Source organism: Plectropomus leopardus, chromosome 6 (genome assembly GCF_008729295.1).
Source record: "Plectropomus leopardus isolate mb chromosome 6, YSFRI_Pleo_2.0, whole genome shotgun sequence".
Lineage (NCBI taxonomy): Eukaryota > Metazoa > Chordata > Actinopteri > Perciformes > Serranidae > Plectropomus > Plectropomus leopardus.
This window is the reverse complement of record NC_056468.1, coordinates 21,223,642-21,241,329: the sequence shown is the minus strand read 5'-3', so window position 1 is coordinate 21,241,329 and position 17,688 is coordinate 21,223,642. Positions and strand designations below refer to the sequence as shown.

Below are 17,688 nucleotides of genomic sequence, written 5' to 3'. Positions count from 1 at the left end.
GAGAGCATTCGAAAATTTTGAAAGAAACAGGGGAAAATATCAAGAAAAATATATAATTATTATAATTATATATTTAAAATTAGCTTACAAAAATATATTTATTTTTAATTATTTATATTTATTGTTTTATAAATGTATTACATTTATTGGTCATTTCCTGGTTTTGTGTCCTAGTTTTTTTTTTTTTTTTTTTGGTTGATAATTTCAATTAATTTTCTTGTATTTTTTTTTACTAAATTCTTGCAAATTTTTGGGTCATTCCCTTTTGTGTTGCTCATCGCCTTCCAGGTTTTCAGATTTAGTTTCAGACAACTTTATTATTCCCACCAGGGGCAATTTGTTTGAACAGCTTGCCGTGTACACACAGTAACATGTACATACATAAATAGTTTTTGAAAGAAATCAGGCTAATTTGCTGAGGTCAAACATCTTTTGGAGCTATGCATAATTATCTAGCGAGTTTAGTCTTTACAGCCTGTGGTGGACAAGACACAAGAGCGGCAAGGGAGGGAGGGAACAGACACAAAAGACTGAACCCGTGGCACCTGGTCTGCTGACTGTAGACTGAGAGTGTGAATCCTCCGAGTCCTTCCAGAAACGTCTGACTGACTCTGGGTGTTATGAGCTCGCATTATCGTCCCGTGAAAAGAGGCCTGAGCTTCATGGTGTTGCACAAATATTAATAATACATGACCTCCCTCTGAATATGTATGCAACTGCTACAAGCCTACAGTATGTGAGGTGGATTTAAGTACCTGTACGGACCTGCACCTGCACATATCTGTCTCACATCATGCTCTTCCGTACTAACACGTGCTATTAGGAGTGCATAGATGTGTTCACACTGACAGTATGGCGAAATGCAGAGCACTATGTGTACCTGGATGGTATAATCATAACAGTCAAAATGTTGAGTGTGGACACTTGACACTTATTGCCCTCAGTGGTCACCATCTTGGTGGACAAGCAAACAAGCAGGAAGATTTTTTGCGAACCACAAGTGAAATGTTGTCGGTAATGTTCTATCCTGCTACAATTTGACATTAAAGCAAAGTTAAATGTTGTTATTGTCATTTTTAGTAAGTGCATTAGCACTACCCACGCACTACGCAAATATGTACAAATAGGTACAAATAGGTACAAAGTCTACTCATTGTTCTACATGAAGTGCACACATCAATAGTCTCTGACAGAGTGAAAGTGATTGTATTCTTATGTATCTACCCTAATATTAGCCCAAAGCACTGACTCTGGCTGTATATGTATATGATTTCTCATTCATGCACACTATCACAAATCACACATTTGCTTCAGGGGGCTTTACAGTCTGTAAAGCATATGGCACTCTCTATTCAAAAAGGAAAAATAAGTGTCAAGTGTATTCAAGTTTAAGAGTGACTATTAAGCTAGGACGTCATTTAATTTACTACTGCAGCACGAGGTTAGTAAGGGAAGTTATGGAGGAATATAAGTGAATTTTTGTGAGTGCAACAATATAAATATGGCTTGCATGTTTCTTATATATTTGTTTTTAGTACAGCACTTTTTAATCATTTATAAGCTACATGTAGCTTATATGTAATATGGATGTGCATTCACTTATGTACGTATGTGTATGTGCAAAGATCAACGTGCGTGTGTTTGCGTGTGTCAGAGATGGAGCAGATGCTGAATGGCAGTGGTGAGGTCTCCTCCAGTTCTGATGAGGAGCTGAAGGTTTGCCTCTCTGTCTCTGAAGCCCATCGAGCTCAGATGCTCCAACTCGTCCCGAAACTCGGCCTCCTCATTGCTGACCTGACGGGACATGACAGGACAGTTATTTAAAGTCTTAGTACGATGACATGATCATTAAAAACTAGCAATGTATTTGTGAGCCTCTGTGAGTTAAAATACAATTTGACGAAATTTCATTTGTATCTTGGCTGAATTTGTGGTTCAGTCTTTTTAAATAATATTTTTTTAAAAATTAAACAGACTTTCTGGGGATCACACAGTCTAATTAGTTTGATTAAATCCTGAAAAGAGTTTCCAGCTGCACTGGCTTTTATGGGTTAAAAGGAATGAATCTCCTGAACCTCTGACCACACATATTATCACAGATGGATGTGGCCAGATGTGGCGTTGGGTGGTACTATGGAGCCACACTGGGGAAAGCATGTTGTGCTGTCAGTGCAGGCAGGATTATTGGACTCGGTGCAGTTACTCTTTGAGTGTGGTACTGCTGTGTGAGTACTTCATTAGAAACAGGTTGCATCATATACCTCACTTTTGCGATAATAATAAAAGGCCAGCATTTTAAAGAGAAGTTTCCAGTAAGCTAGTTTAACATGCTGAGGGTCAGCACGCCCGGGTAACCATGCGGGTGGTGGACCTACAGGGTGGCGGCTCCATGGGCTAAGGCCCGGCCACCAGATGCTCGCCGTCGAGCTCCCCCTAGATCAGGCTCCGGGCAAGGTACTCGTGGCCCAAAAGAAAAAACAAAACATTTCATGGTCTTCTTTTAACCGCTTTTAGTCTGGCCCCTCCCCTGGGACCACTTTGCCTTGGGAGACCCTACCAGGGGCTATTAGCCCCAGGCAACACAGCTCCAGGATCACAGGGACACACAAACCCCTCTACCACGTTAAGGTGGCGATTCTCGAGAGGTTGAGGTTAGCAGTGAGGTTAGAATGGAGCGTGAGAAGGAAAGGCGGTTTGGTCCAGCATCCACAGTGATGCGGGAGTTGCGTAGGACTGTCGTGGTGAAGATGGAGCTGAGCCAGAGGGAACAGCTCTCGATTTACCGGTCCATCTATGCTCTGACCCTCACCTATGGTCATGAGCTTTGGGTAGTAAACGAGATTGCAGATACAAGCAAACAACATGAGTCTCCTCCAGAGAGTGGCAGGACTCAGCCTGAGAGACGGGTGAGGAGCTCTGAGTAGAGCCGCTTCTCCTTCACGTCAAAAGGGGCCAGTTGAGGTTCGGGCATCTGATTAGGATGCCTCCTGATCACCTTCCATTAGAGGTGTTCTGGGTACGTCCAACTGGTGGGAGGCCCTGTAGCAGATCCAGAACACGCTGGAGGGATTACATATCTCGTCTGCTCTGGGAACGCCTCAGGGTACCCCAGGTGGATCTGGAAAGTGTTGCTGGGGAGAGGGACGCCAGGAGTGCTTTGCTCAGCTTGCTGCCCCTGCAACTTGGCCTCGGATAAGCAGACGATAGTGGATGCATGGTTTCCAGTAAGCTTTTGGCTTAAAATTCTTATTTTCTGGTGATATTTCAAACCAGGAGGAGTTCAGATCAATTAGAGAAGCACATAACCATGTTACAAGGACACATTGACGTACCTCATGATTGGCGTTAGCCAGCGCCTGTAGCATCTGTTGTACAAACTGCTGCTGCTGCTGCTCTGTCACCGTGGCAACCTGAGGACCCCCTCCTGGTTGGCTGTTGGGGACAGAGTCTGAGTTTAGCTCAGGGGCAGCATTAACACTGACTCCGGTGTTTACAGCCCTGCAAGACACACATGTGGTAACTCATGAAAAGTCTCACAGTTTCTTCAATGCACTTAATGTAGAAGTACTGCTTAAACCAGAAACTCAACCATCTTGTGAATAATCTTTGGGTTGTACTGTGTGTTTTTATTCTGTATATTTATACTCACGTAGGTATCAGTGCAGGAGCCTCCGCAGCCAGAGTCTGTAGGCCCTGTTGGATGTGTAGCAGAGCCTCCATGGCTCTGGGGTTCAACATGGCTGACAGCAGCTCTGGACTCTGCATCTACAGATTCATCACTGATGATTAGTAATGACGACATTAATCATAAACAACAGAGCGTAAGGAGCTTACTATGGAAGACTGCATACTAGAATATATTCTAGTAATGAACCCTTTGACAGACATTGCTTGTGTGGCTAATAAGTACATACACCACATACAAAAAAAACATCTGTCGTAAAAGTATACTACGCAGGACCTTTTGGATGCTGTTTGTAAACACGCTTGTCAGGAAAAGGAAAAGCGAAAGCCACCCCCACATCACTCCTGTTCACTCTATTTGCATTTTTTTGACACGGTGTCCACATTTTTCATTGCTTCCTCTTCAATGCCTGCAGCCTACTGTCTGGTACTTGATAGCTACCTTTTTGTCCCAAAAACAGCAAAAGAGGAACTAAATATGCTACCTCGTGGTTGTATGCCTTTGCACACCAGCCAACTTGCACTCTCAGTTAACAGCCATGTCTGTGAAAATATGGATGATTCACACTTATCTTCCCCCCCACAGCACAGAAGATTTATCAGATCAGCACAGTTTCAAAGTGGGCACCCAAAGTTCTTGAGTTATGGCCAAAATCATTTTTATGAGGTCACTGTGACCTTGACCTATGACTTCCACCACCCGATTCTAATCAGTTAATTTTTTAGTACAAGTGGATGTTTGTGCCAAATTAGAGAACCGTCCCTTCAAGCCATCTTCAGATATTGCATTCACGAAAATGATGAGGATGTTAGGTCACAGCGACCTTGACCTTTGAACATCAAATTCTAAATAGCTGATTGTTAAGTCCAAGTGAATGTTTGTGTCAAATTTGAAGAAATTCCCTCAAGGTGTTCTTGAGATTTCGTTTTCACAAAAATAAGACAAATGCAAGGTCAGTGTGACCTTGACCTTTGACCACCAAAATCTAATCAGTCTATTCTTGAGTCTACTCGAACATTTGTGTAAAATCTGTAGTAATTCCCACAAGGCGCTCTTGAGATAGTCTTGAGACAGACATGGTCACAGGGACCTTGACCTTTGACCTATGGTCACCAAAATCTAATCAGGTGACCATTGAGTCTATGTGAATGTTTGTGCACAATTTGAAGAAATTCCCTTGAGGCATTCTTGAGATTATTGAATTCACAAGAATGTACCAGACAGACTGACAACCCAAAAACATAATACCTCCGGCATAAAATACGAAAATCCAGACAGAAGACAGAATCTCTGCAGAAAAATACAAAGCCACACACTTCTAGTGGGCCATAAATGATGACTGAGACTGAAATTGTTCCTCTGCAAAATCCTGCATAGTATGGTATAGTATGTGTTTAAGGATATCTATTTAGGAAAAAAAACTAAAACTATGGATGTAGATTGCATACAAGATATTTTCCCCTGCGTTGAGCAGACTGCAATAGTGTTTGTTATCTAATAGCAAGACGAGTGAGAGAGTTTCGTAGTGAGGAGAGTTATTTAACCTGTTGCAGGAAGAGAGGGATCTGCTGTCTCATCTGTTGCTGCAGTTGAGGATTTCCTGAGAACAAAGGGTGGCTCAGCAGCATCTGAAACAGTATGAAAATGGTCTTTAAAACCTGTCTGAGTGAATTGGATTTGTGTGGAGGGATTACAGGAATATGTTAACAAGTAGGAAGGATTGCAGCCTGGTTCACACATCTGAATTGTAGCCCATATGAATTATTTGGAGACTCAGATGCTCATAAATAACAGAGCATAAAAAAAAGTATGCAGTCTTCATGCGAAAAAAGGAAGTCTGGTTGCCTGTCATGTGTTTCTGCTCATGCTTGTTTATGTGTTTGCATTAATTCATAAGTACTGTATGATTCACCTGTGTAGCCAGGTCGGGGTTCTGGCCGAGGCAGTTGAGGAGACTGCTAACGTACGGCCCAGACAGCAGATTCTCCATCAGTCCTGGACTGGAAGTGATTTCCTCCAGCAGTGACTGCAAGCCTGAGGAAAGAAAGAGAAGACCACGAATACGAATATAAGAAGAAAAGCAGGGATAAAATGTTTGCAATAGTTAGTTAAACCAGTTAAAATTGATGGCCTGTTTCTTGGTTTAGCACCTTTAAATAACTTGAAGTACAGCAAAGGACGAAAAGATGAGAAAGCAGATGTTTGTGTGATTGTAGGTTTGCCAGATTGGTTTGATTACTCCACTTTTGTGTGGTACCTATGTACGGGCATGAAGTTGTACTTTTTCCTCTTAGTGTAGTTAAACTGGATGGATTTGTATTTGCCTGCAGTAACAGTCCTCTGAGGGTTTGGATCAGCTCTGGGCGTGGCGGTCTGTTCTCCGAGAGTATCTGTGGAGTCACTGGAGATGGGTAGAGTCTGCTCGCTGTCTCCCTCAGCTGGATGTTGAGTCCCAGATGATGCAGTCACCACTGGGGGTGCTCTCATATGGATCTGAGAGGGAGTCGATTAGAGACACAACAAAATCCAACAAATTAGTTTGACATTATCTGAAGACACAGTTCAGGAAAACATTATCTCCAAACCTGTACCTGTGATAAGTTGAGACTTTCTGTGTCGGTCTTCTCAAACCCACCGGGGTCGTTACTGATGCTTCTAGGGTCAGCCTGCTCTGGCTGCAAATTGCCTAATGCTCTGTCTTCATTATTCATCACTTCCTCGATCAAATCTGGGTTCCTGACGAGCTCCAGCACCTGGAACAAGAAGCAAGAGCGGGAGCATTTGAGTGAAAGACATTAGTTTAGAGGCAAGCTACTAGGGAAAAAAAATACCCCTTTTCCTCCATTGAACTAATTCATATCATATTTTTGTCTGATCCTGAATTATATTTTAAAAGACATATCTCCTTGTTGTCTCTTATTATATAAAAATTAGAACTTCAGTTATTGAAGTGATAAAAGTAGTAACTCTTACACAGTGTAATGCCAGCACACGAGACAGTGCTCTGGCACACTGAACTCTACCATTCACAACAAATTTGTACCTTAAACACACTCTCACACCCTTTTTTCCCTCACCTGTGTGATGACATCTGTGTTGTTCAGCATATCTCCCACCTCTGGGTTTGTCTGCAGGAGCTGCTGAATTTGGGGATTAGACAGAATGAGCTGTCTGGTTGGTTTAGGGCTGGAGTTGGACAGGGTGGTCTGCACGATGCGGCTGCCCACGCCACGGCGCCTCACCTGCTGGTCAGCCAACAGCTGGTTCGCCATCTGGAGCTGCAGTGCGGGGACGAAACCAGGGCCGCTGTTTGTTAGGCCAAGCCTGTCAAGACCTTCCACTGTGGAAACAAGATCAGATCAAAAGGACAGGAAAATGCAAATGAACTGGAAAGCTGAGGAGGATCTGATCAACCCAAAGCTGTTGTATAAGCCCAGATAAAGAGGATGAGAAAAATAAAAGTGCTGAGGGCTTTTCCTCTAGTTCTTACCCAGACAGAGGGGAGAGGTGGGAGACAGTCTGAAGCTATCAGGGTCCGGATCAAGAACAGCTGTGAGCTCAGACTGGATTTCTGAAGCTGGATCACAGGTGGGCGCATCACATGGATGCTGAGGCCTGAGAAGGAAGGACTTACTCTGAATCAAGACTTCCAGTATTGTGGTAAAAACAAACTGCATGTGCAGGTGGATGTTTGGGGCTAGGATCAAATTTTACACATTTTTGGGGTCTGACACTGATACTGTGTATAAATCACATCATTTTATTTCACCATCACATCAAAATATTACTGAATTTCAAAGCATTTGATCCATCCATTTTTTCATTTCCATTTGTTTTTTTTGTGTGCCATAACAGGTCAGGGCGTAAACATTAGGGAAGTACAAGTAATCAAAATATTATCAAAATTGCAATATGGCCAAGTGCAATTTCTAAATTTCATGACATGCATTTTTTAAAATTTTTTATAAAGGTCAAAGGTGTCACAACATACTATCCCACATTAAAGCCTACAAATCATATTCCAGACGTAAGGGAACATATTCAAGTGGTATAGATACCAGAAAATAAATAAAAAAATAAATTAATAATAATAAATAAAAATCATCATTCTTATGTGTTTTGCTTTTCAGTAAAAATAAAATGCAAAAATTACCATCCCTACTAAAATTTCAACTCAAACTGCAATCGTGTTTTTTGTTGCATGTCATGCAGCCCTGATAAACACGTGCCACTCTCTAAATCAAGGAACTGAATAGCTAGCTGACTTTGTCCACCTGTAAAACTTTTTCTTTTGAATCATTATGATGCAGTTCTATATTTAGCAGTGCTTCATTTTCCACCTTAAAGTGACATTGCAAATTTATGATTTTTAAAATTTAAATAAGCTATCCAGAATTACCAACTGTCCTAGTGCACAGAACTAACCTGACTTATTTAAAAAGGAGATTAACTCTTAAAACTCACAGTCCAACATATCCACATGCTGCATGCAGAATACTAAACACATATGTTATCATTTATACACATAAATTATAATCTCTACTGTGTAAATCAGCCAGTGACCAAATGAGCCAATCCCATACATGTTTCTGTGTACCTTTGGATCATGCAGAGGTTGACTGTCTCATCCTGGACTTTAAGGTGACTCAGGAGCTCTGACTCTTTGAGGACGCGGCCGGAGTGGCTCAGCACCAGCTGCTCTACAGGGACTCCCAGGCGCTCTGCTAGACCCCATTTCAGCTGTACAGACACACCAAAACATCACCGTTTGTCAGCCAGAAACATGCAGCATGGAAATAATTTTGTGAAGACATAAGGCTACGATTTAAGCTACAAAGTATGAGCCGGTGCGTTTGGCCTCCTGACCTGTCTGACGGTGCAGCCTCCTCTAACGGTGAAGTCTTTGCTCCCCGTGAGACTTTTGATGGAGACGCGGATCCTTTCAGACCTCTGACCCGGTGCTCTCGGTCCATCTTTCACCGCGCCTGACATCTCAGTCCTGTCCTGTGACGATGAAGGTGATGAGTGGACCCGGAGAGAAGCGCGCAGTCCCGGGCGGAGATGCGTGTCTGTCCCGATGACTCGGCAGAAAGTTGTGTGGATGAGTGCCAGCTCTCACCGGAGCGCGCAGGGGAGCAGAGATACAACAAACCCTACACCTTTGTATTATCTTAAGCACTTTTTATAATGCACTGTTTCTTACATTGGTACCAGTGCCAGATGTCTGATGACACTATTTCATGTCTAACAGTTATGTAACGGGAGCCAACTTAAAGATACAGTACACCACAAAAACTTAACAATAATTCTAAGAATAAACGCAAAGATTAACTTCAGTTTTTTCACATAAGAGACACACTTAAACCCCCAAATCAAAGATCTATATTTTTCCTCGTGCATGCAGTCAGTGGCGGATCTTCCTTTAGAAGTAAGCGCCAAAAATAAGAAAAAATAAGAGGAAAAACGTGTATTTCTTTTAATTGGGGGTTAAAGAAGACATATTATCACATCAAACCATCAAAACGCACGATATCCAAATTTAGTCATCAGCATTAGTATATTCTTATCATGCTTCTCCATACTTATAAAATATGAATTTTTGTTATTAATTGAATTATCCAACATTAGTTGATTAACTAATCCATCAGTTCACTGAGAATTGATAGCCAATTATTTCAACAAACAAGTCTTTTTCTATCTTTTTAAAAAATCTGATTATTTTTTGTGATTTTGAGTTATTTGGGTGTTTTGTCATTTAAGAAAAAAAAACAATTTTGAGTTTTGGGGTGTATTTTTTCTTTTCCTGATTATGATTAGTTACTTTTACTTAAGTACCATTTTAAAAGCAGGGCTTTTACTTGTAACAGAGTATTTTCAAATGGTGGTATTAGTACTTTTACTTAAGTCAAGGATCTAAATAATTCTTCCACTACTGTTCAATGATTATAGGTTTTCTAAAATCTTGACGTTGATGAAAATATACCAGAAATTAAAGATTTTTCTTTCACTGAAAAAAAAAAGTATTTTATTTACTTAACAGTGAGAAAGAAAAAAAAACCAAAACATACATTTCACGTCTGTCATTTTGGCATTAAACCCACACAAAGAACAGGCAGACAGCCTTTAACAGTACTATAGATGCTGCTTGTGCCTGCAGAGGGCAGCACTGTGTGCCAAACCACCAACACAAAGTTTAAATTTAGTCAGATTTAAAAGCTTCTGTAATTCTTGTTCATGTGTAACATCCTGCTTCCACTGGAGTGTATGCTGTGTATGTGTGTGTGTGTGTGTGTGTGTGTGTAAGGGGGGCATGCATTATATGCTGACATGGAGTCCGAGCTAGAAAAAAAAGAAAGAGAATTATGGAACGAGAACCCTGATTATGATCAGTTGTGTTTTTCTTCATTTGTTCATTCATTTGTTTTGTTTTGCTTTTAGGATCTTTTCCATTTGACACCTTCATAGATCCATCTCCGAGCCTTTCCTCCCTTTCTTGTTTCCCTGCCAACCAGAAGTCCAGAAAGCGCACAATTATTTATCAGAAGTATTACTTATTTTCTTGACCTTCAAAGTATAGATCAATTAATATACGTGGGAAAAAAATCAAACAAACTTTAAAACAGGGCATTACATCATTAAAACGCTACACATGCTTTGGGATTTATATAAACATATTCTAAACGACAGCCAAAACAATGCATAATTAAAACTTTCCAAAAACATTGTTTCTATTTCAAAACCATTTCCAAACCTGGATAACAATTTCTCTAATTTCATAACTTTTCCAGGAATTTAGTGACCGATGAAACCCCGTTCGACTCTGATCTCAGATGTAGTAATAAACTAAATGACACTTTTATTGCTGTATTTCTGGCTTACTTGCACTGCAACTGCTCTCACTTCATCTGACTAACTGGCTGCTTTTTCTCTCGTTTCTATAGAAAGGAAAAGAAGGAGCATGCACACACTCGCGAACATCAGTTAATACAAGGACACTCCCACCCACACATTACTTTTCACCTCTCTAAAATTCGACACTTGAATCTGAGTCCAGTTTTCCTTGTTATTGTGACACTACTTCACACTTATCAGACATAAATGAGTGATTATTTGAACCCTCACCTGATGTTTCGGTTGTTCCGACTGCAAACCTTTGACTTTAGACTTTTCTTGTTCAAGTGCAGCGTGTAACGATGCTACCTACATTTAAAAAATACAGCATTTGAATGCACATAAATGTATCGCACACACCTGCATTCCTCTCTCATAATCTTTATGTGACCACAACACACCTGTAATGACAGTTCTTCTTTTATATGTAGTAGCTCTTCTACCTGTAGAAGCAGTTCTGCTTTATCTTTCACTGAAGGAGAGAAACATCATAAAACAGAAATATCAGCGCGAATCCTCATTTGGGAAAGAAAAGGACAGAAGGAAAAGGAAGCAGGGTTATCAGGTGTAATTTTGCCGATGTTAGACTCACTCTCTCCCTGTTGGAGCATCTTAAGCAGCTGAGAATTTCTTGTTTTCACCTCTCTGTATTTTCCCTGCAGAGTTGAGAAGCAAAAAGAAAAAAAAACATTTTGTTGTTGTTTTAAAAGAGTTCATGGCTGATAAAATCTGTTCAGGTAGATCACTACCTGAATTCTTAATTTTCCAAAACAGTGTCAGCTTAAAACAAAGCTCAAGCCATTTATCAGTCAAAATGACTAAAATCATCAGCAGAAAATGTATATATTAAATGGAAACAAATGCCCTTATCCTATTTAGATACTATATACTTGGATTTAATATATATAAAAATAGATATCTCAGCATGTTTCTGGCAGATCAGGGTGAAATTACAGAATAATGGGGAAACTGCTTGTGACTGCTGACCTCCCACTGTAAGATGTTTTTCTTTAGCTTATCGATTTCCTGGTCTTTCTTCTCCAGGTCGTACTTCAGCTGCTCTGCTCGGGGATCCTAACAGGAAGAACAGGCAGAAAAGAGCAACTCAGGACAAATTTGCTTTCCTTAATAGTTCAGCTCAGCAAACAAACAGATTTCACCTGGTGGTGAAATGGCAGAAGAAAAGCTGAGCTGGGCATCGTAAAGAATAATGCTACAAAATGTGATAGAGTCAAAGTATTTATCTTTACCCAAATTTACAGTACAGTACAGTACATTTCCTGCATAGATAAATGACTAATGACAACATTGGGAATGTGAAGTCTGACCAAGAAATCACACCTTCTGAGGTGAAAAGTTAATTTATCATTGAGACTGTAAAGTTTTAAAATGTTCTGTATAAATAAAGGAAATACAAATATTGTACCAATGAAATTCAACAGTGCATGCAAGATTTGTTCGTGTACCATAGATACTTGAGGCATAATAAACAGCTGTACTAATATTTGTACATGTACTGTGTGTGTTTCTGCCTGTCTACTCACCATACAGAGTAAACATATAATCAACAGGTGGGACATTTTTATTTATCAACACAAGAAGAATGAATCTGTATTTTATTTGATATTTTTTGCTCTGTGCAATCTTAAATTTGTGCACCCTCGTGTTGCTTTGACCAGTATGTACATTTCTTACACTGTGCACTGTACGTATAGAATATACAAGCATAACCAGTCCATGAGTTCATTCATTTTTAATGAATGTTTAAGTGTATGAGCTTGTAAGTACATGGTTATGCATATGATACATACATACATATACTTTTTTTCACTTTCTGTGTTTTTTTCAGGAGGGTAACAAAAATTCGGGATTTTATATCATCGAAGCCAATCATTATTTGTTTTATCTATTCATTTCTTCTTTCCCTTGTGTACTGTTTTGTTTGTCACTGTCTTTTATGTTGTTAGTTGTTTAAAATATATTTTAAAAAAATAATAATATATATAATAATAATAATAATAATAAATATATTATATTAATCTTCAACATCATCATGCAAAAAAGCTGAAGCAATAGTTTGTTTATATATCGGATCTTTCTGCCCGTCAACTCACTGGTTCATGTTCTGTGGACGTGTTGACTTCTTGTCCCTGGCTGTTGGCGTACTGCTCACGTCTCTTCTCCTGCTGGATAATCCGAGTGACATCATCCTCGAGCTTGTTGAAAAAACGCTCCTCCTGCCCGATTCCCAATGCGAGGTTGGCCACTCTGGTGTCCTGGAAGGGAGTGAGGTCAGTGTTTCGAACAGGGACTCACCACATCATGCACGATGTTTAACCTCTGATAAGCCCCGTACAACTGACAGGAAAATATATTTATATACAATAAAAGGGAAAATGTGTTCCACTCATTTGACAACATCACAGATTTACAGCTGGGGTCAAGAAAGGAAAATATGCTCAGGGACTTTGCTCACCTCTTTCTCTTGTTTCTTACTCAAATGTTCTGCAAAGTACATTGAAGTAAATATTATTTTTGGAGCGTCTCGAGCCACAAACTGCAGCACAAATGTTCATAGTGTGATGGCTTTTGAGACCAATCAGTTAGTCTCTCACCTGCGCTGCCCTCAGCCTGGAAGTCCTGCAGTGAAACTGTCTTTTTGTCCTTTGCTTGCTGATTCTTCTTTTTGTCCTTCTTCCCTCCGCCCTCTTTTCCTCCTCGTGACTTTGGTGAGGAAGAATTTGTGTTGTTCTGCTGAGTGAAAGCAGATAGTTTGACTTTAAGTTACATGGTATTGGATTGGTGCACAGACTAGTGTACTCGCTGATAGCCGATCCATTATTTTGGGCAGTATCAAAGGCATTTCTGTACTGGAATTAACATCAGAAAAACTCTAATAAATACAGGCAGGGTTATCAGAGCCTCCATCGTCTAAGACTGAACACAGAGTCTAAAGAGCTCAACATTTGAGGATAGACTGACAAAAACAGATGTACCCCCTCCCCAAACAGTTTTGTCAAAAGAGGTATATTAATGTGTGTGGGCACTGTACCTGTTTATTTTGTTCAAACTCCAGTTTACTTAGAATCAAAGCCTTTTCCAAGTCGGCCTCATAAAGCTCAGTGGTTATCTACAGAGGGAGGAGGACAACAGACGAGAAAGAACAATCACTCAAAACAAATTGTTTGTACCATCTGTAAATTTAGTCATAAACAGTTTTAAATACAGGTATATCAGAGCATGACAATTTATTATATTTCATGCATTGTCTCTTCTCTAATGGCTGCAAAAAACAAGATTATGTGAACCCTTATTTCCTCCAACAAGTTTTCAAAAACAGTCAGTTAATTACTTCTGATAATACCTTCTTTCTGGCTTATACTGCTGCAAAAAAAACCTAAAACCAGTCCTCTACTGTTGACCTCTGAACTCCACTAACACAACTGGAAGTGATGTGGTTTCCTGAGGGGCACGTCAGTTATTCAGAGAACTTCATCTACAGTGTGGCTCACCAGCTCTCACATTTGTCGTTCTCTCATTTTACCTGCTCGTCCCTCTGCTTCCACTGCTGCCACCCCTCTGAAGGTATACTGTGGTCCCCTGGTGCAGGACTGAGAAGTTCACTGGCTATTCCTGACAGTGTCATACAGGGAGGCGGGAGACACGACTTCTGAGGAATCTTCTTGAAGGCCAGATTACGTAACTGATAAAGAGATGTGAGATTAATGCAAAAACTGACACTTATTATGATAATTACTGCTACAATCATGAACATCACCGTGCTCTGTTGTGAGCTTTAGAAATCATCACCGTGTGTGCAGGAACAGAGGACGCTGTCTTTCATTTTTAAAATAATCAGAGGCCTTCTACTTATCGACAACCATCCAGTCAGACCTCTCGCGTCATCAGGTGGGGCTTTGCGAACTGTGCCAATAATAAGATCTACATCTGGTAAGGGCATTTTTTATTATGGTCCTGTTCTTTCAAACTAACTGACTGATCTGAGATCAATGACAACTACGACCACTTTCAAAAACACACTGAAAACTGCTTGTTTCTCTGGCTTAAATTTAGTCACTATATATACCTATTTATTTTGTCTAGATGGATCATTGAGAGCAAGCTCTTATTTACAATGATGTCAAGAAAATGTCTGTGGAGTAAATGTGGACCCCTTACTGTCTTTGGGGGGGTTCTGGGTTCTTTGCACGTGCCTTTTAAAAAGTGCTAAAACTTAAAAGTATTTTCATTGTCAGTTCATCTGACAAATACTTTCTTAACTAATTAATGAATAATCTAGTCTAAGATCTAAAGTGTTAAAAAAAAGTGTGCAACTATTTCCATGACATTTTTCCATACCAAGGTGACCTCTTCAAGTATTTTGTTTTTTCTGACCAGCAGCCCAAAACTTTAGGATATTCAGTTTGCAATTATATTAAAGAAAGAAAGGCAGGAAATCCTCAAATTAGAGACGCTGAATGAATATCTGACATTTCTGCTTAAAAGAGACTTCTAAGATTAGTTATCACAACAGATGCATGTTTCTTTTTTGTTCTGAAGTGCTTAACTATCAACTCTACATTTTAATGTAAAGGACAGAGTATAGTTGTGATGAAATGTGATATATAAAATTGCCTTACTGATGGCCAATTTGATCATCTGACTGCAAAAAGACGTAACATTACATATCTTCTCATTTTTACAAACGCAAATAGTTGCTTTCTTTTCTCCATTTAAAGGGGAATACAACCCAAATTGAGAATTCCAATACTATTTCCATGGCCATAGTACAATAAATATTTGTGAACCTGAGCTATTCTCTCTCAAAGCTAGAAATCAGACAAGGCTTTAACTAGTGACCCGCAGTAATGAGTCCTAAAACCCAAAAATCTGTTAGGATTTCAGCACCTCCAGTTTACTGGTGTCAAAGTCAATGGACCAAAGGTATAACATGTAAGATTTTTGGAAATGGGCAAAGTTTCCTTTTATCAGCACAGATTAAATGGTGTGGGGACTTGAGGTGTTGCTCTTGCTAAGTAAGCATTTAGTGATGTGTGATGTGATGTGTCTTATCAAGCACTGAAATGCTGGTTAGCTACATGTTCAATCTGAATGGATGCCAATGCTTGTACTGAAACAACTGAAAGCAACACAAAGACCGGAGTCTGTTTTCTGTACCTGTCGCCACCATCTGCAGTTTCACTTCTGCTGAAGTGAAACAACAGATGAGCACAATCTCTCACTAAATGAAGCCATGACGGCGCCGTGAAATCACAGGTACATATGACGCAGAGGGTCGTGCTGTCACCTCATTTGCCTCACTCTGCTGCTGTTCCCTCTTCTTCTTTTTCTTGTCTTTCTTCTTGTCGTTACACTGACCCGCTTTCCCCCCGGCTGCTCCTGCCTTTCCCTGCCGGGGCTTCCCGGAGGAGTCCCGTCCGGACTTGGCGGTGGTCTTCCCTGCATCGGAGGCGTCCGAGTCCGAGTCCGAGTCTATCTGGAGCAGGGCGAAGCGGGAGGCGGTGGTGGGGACGGTGATCATAGCAGACGATGCCATTGCTAGAAGGAAAACTAACTAATGACAAAAAGAGACGAGGAACTATACAGTTAGGACAACTTGAAGCCGGTCATAAAACAACCAGCTAGCCACTGATTGCGACATCTTTTTGGATAAAATGTTATCTCTGTCGCCCTTTATCCAGAGCCACACATTTTACGGTTAGTGTGTTTATCATAAAAGACAGTCGTGATGATAGATGTAACGTGATTTAACCATTGCTAACGGTCGGGGGACAGCTAGCAGTACATAGCATCAAGTTAAGCTAGCTAACTGTAACAAGGCTTAGCCGGTTTCTTTAGCTTCTAAACAAGTGCAAAAGTAGCGCAACATGACGGCCAAAACCACATTAATGAAATCACAACGATCTTTTGTGTTTAATACATTTGCTGACTTGTTTTGAAGAGACAGCGCTAACAAGAAAACTTGCTAAAGAGTACTTTCACCTGTTCGCGGAGGTGCTGTCGGCTGTTGTCGGTCTGCTACCAGCGGTTGGCTGAGTACAGCTGCCCGGTGGTGCCAAAAAGGATAAAGGCGAATGGTAAATGGTCTCTCGCTTTAAAGTGCCTGCTATTCACAAGAAAAACTGTTGTTCTTTGTTTTTAGTTTTTATCTTGTCTGCGTTGTGTAAATTGTTTTTGGACAGAATCAGTCATTTTAAGGCAAATAACCAGAGACTTCTTTCATGACTTATTATTATTCAGAGGCTTGTTAATATTGAGTAGAAACAGATCTATCAACTGCTATCATTAAAAATATATTGACTATATATCGGCTAGAATTGCAAAATGAGTTAGTATGTATGTGTAAATAGTGGTAAGCAGTACATTAGTACAGCAGTACATTTCTTCAAGTAACGCTATATATATATATATAGCCACATATTTAGATTCAAGGCTATTTATAAAACAATCAGGGCTGAAGCCCAGGCATAATGTCACTTAATATAATACTTCATATATATAGTAGATAAGTACAACTGTCACACACCATAAATTAGCAAGCAGTCAATGCATTGACCTAAAATGTAACAGACACAAAAAGTTAAAACCATGTACAATCTTCTAAATGATTTGATAGTTTGAACATCAATCACACTGACCATGAGCAGGGTTTTTTCCCTTTAAAATTGAATTAAAATCCCCTATGGTAATCAGCTTGGACAATTACAGATCCTTCTGGAAATTATTTCAATAAGAACGGGCAGCATATTTTAAAACTCTCTGGACAAGTTATGTGGGAACTTCAGGGACCAACAACAGTAAAATATTGGGAACAGAGTGGGAACGCAGGCAATATTGGTTTTGTTTTTTACACATATATGAAGATAAGAAGGAACTAGACACATTTACATCATGTTAAAAAGTAGGATTGCATGGGTTAGCGGTAAGGGGATGGAAGGAGCCCACACAATAAAGGAAGTACAGAGAGATATGCATCTTAGTAATTTTATTGCATTTGACCGTCATAAGAGTCGCTCATATAAAAATACTTAATTACACAACATATAACTAATAGTAAATAGTGCACACAGTTAGAAAAAAATTGTATGAAA

General features: G+C 39.9%; 2 protein-coding genes across 3 annotated transcripts; both read right to left on the bottom strand.

The window, feature by feature from the left end:
• Positions 1-946: 946 nt before the first annotated feature.
• On the bottom strand, positions 947-8,785 carry LOC121944779 (ubiquilin-1-like). Its single transcript, XM_042488676.1, has 11 exons — positions 8,552-8,785; positions 8,283-8,425; positions 7,176-7,300; positions 6,763-7,025; positions 6,277-6,438; positions 6,010-6,178; positions 5,598-5,719; positions 5,230-5,313; positions 3,650-3,765; positions 3,333-3,498; positions 947-1,794 (listed from the first exon to the last, which is right to left on the bottom strand). Exons 1-11 carry the CDS (start codon positions 8,675-8,677, stop codon positions 1,651-1,653), a joined length of 1,620 nt encoding a protein of 539 aa, XP_042344610.1. The 5' UTR covers positions 8,678-8,785; the 3' UTR covers positions 947-1,650.
• A 926-nt stretch (positions 8,786-9,711) lies between these two features.
• On the bottom strand, positions 9,712-16,668 carry gkap1 (G kinase anchoring protein 1). 2 transcript variants are annotated; one of them, XM_042488124.1, is made up of 12 exons: positions 16,580-16,668; positions 15,885-16,151; positions 14,121-14,279; positions 13,629-13,706; positions 13,192-13,330; positions 13,053-13,081; positions 12,691-12,852; positions 11,564-11,650; positions 11,169-11,232; positions 10,978-11,048; positions 10,808-10,885; positions 9,712-10,186 (listed from the first exon to the last, which is right to left on the bottom strand). In XM_042488124.1, exons 2-12 carry the CDS (start codon positions 16,131-16,133, stop codon positions 10,145-10,147), a joined length of 1,158 nt encoding a protein of 385 aa, XP_042344058.1. In that variant the 5' UTR covers positions 16,134-16,151; positions 16,580-16,668; the 3' UTR covers positions 9,712-10,144. The 2 variants fall into 2 exon arrangements, with proteins under 2 accessions (XP_042344058.1, XP_042344059.1); XM_042488125.1 differs by having other exon boundaries at positions 9,714-10,186; positions 13,192-13,327.
• Between the last annotated feature and the right edge of the window lie 1,020 nt (positions 16,669-17,688).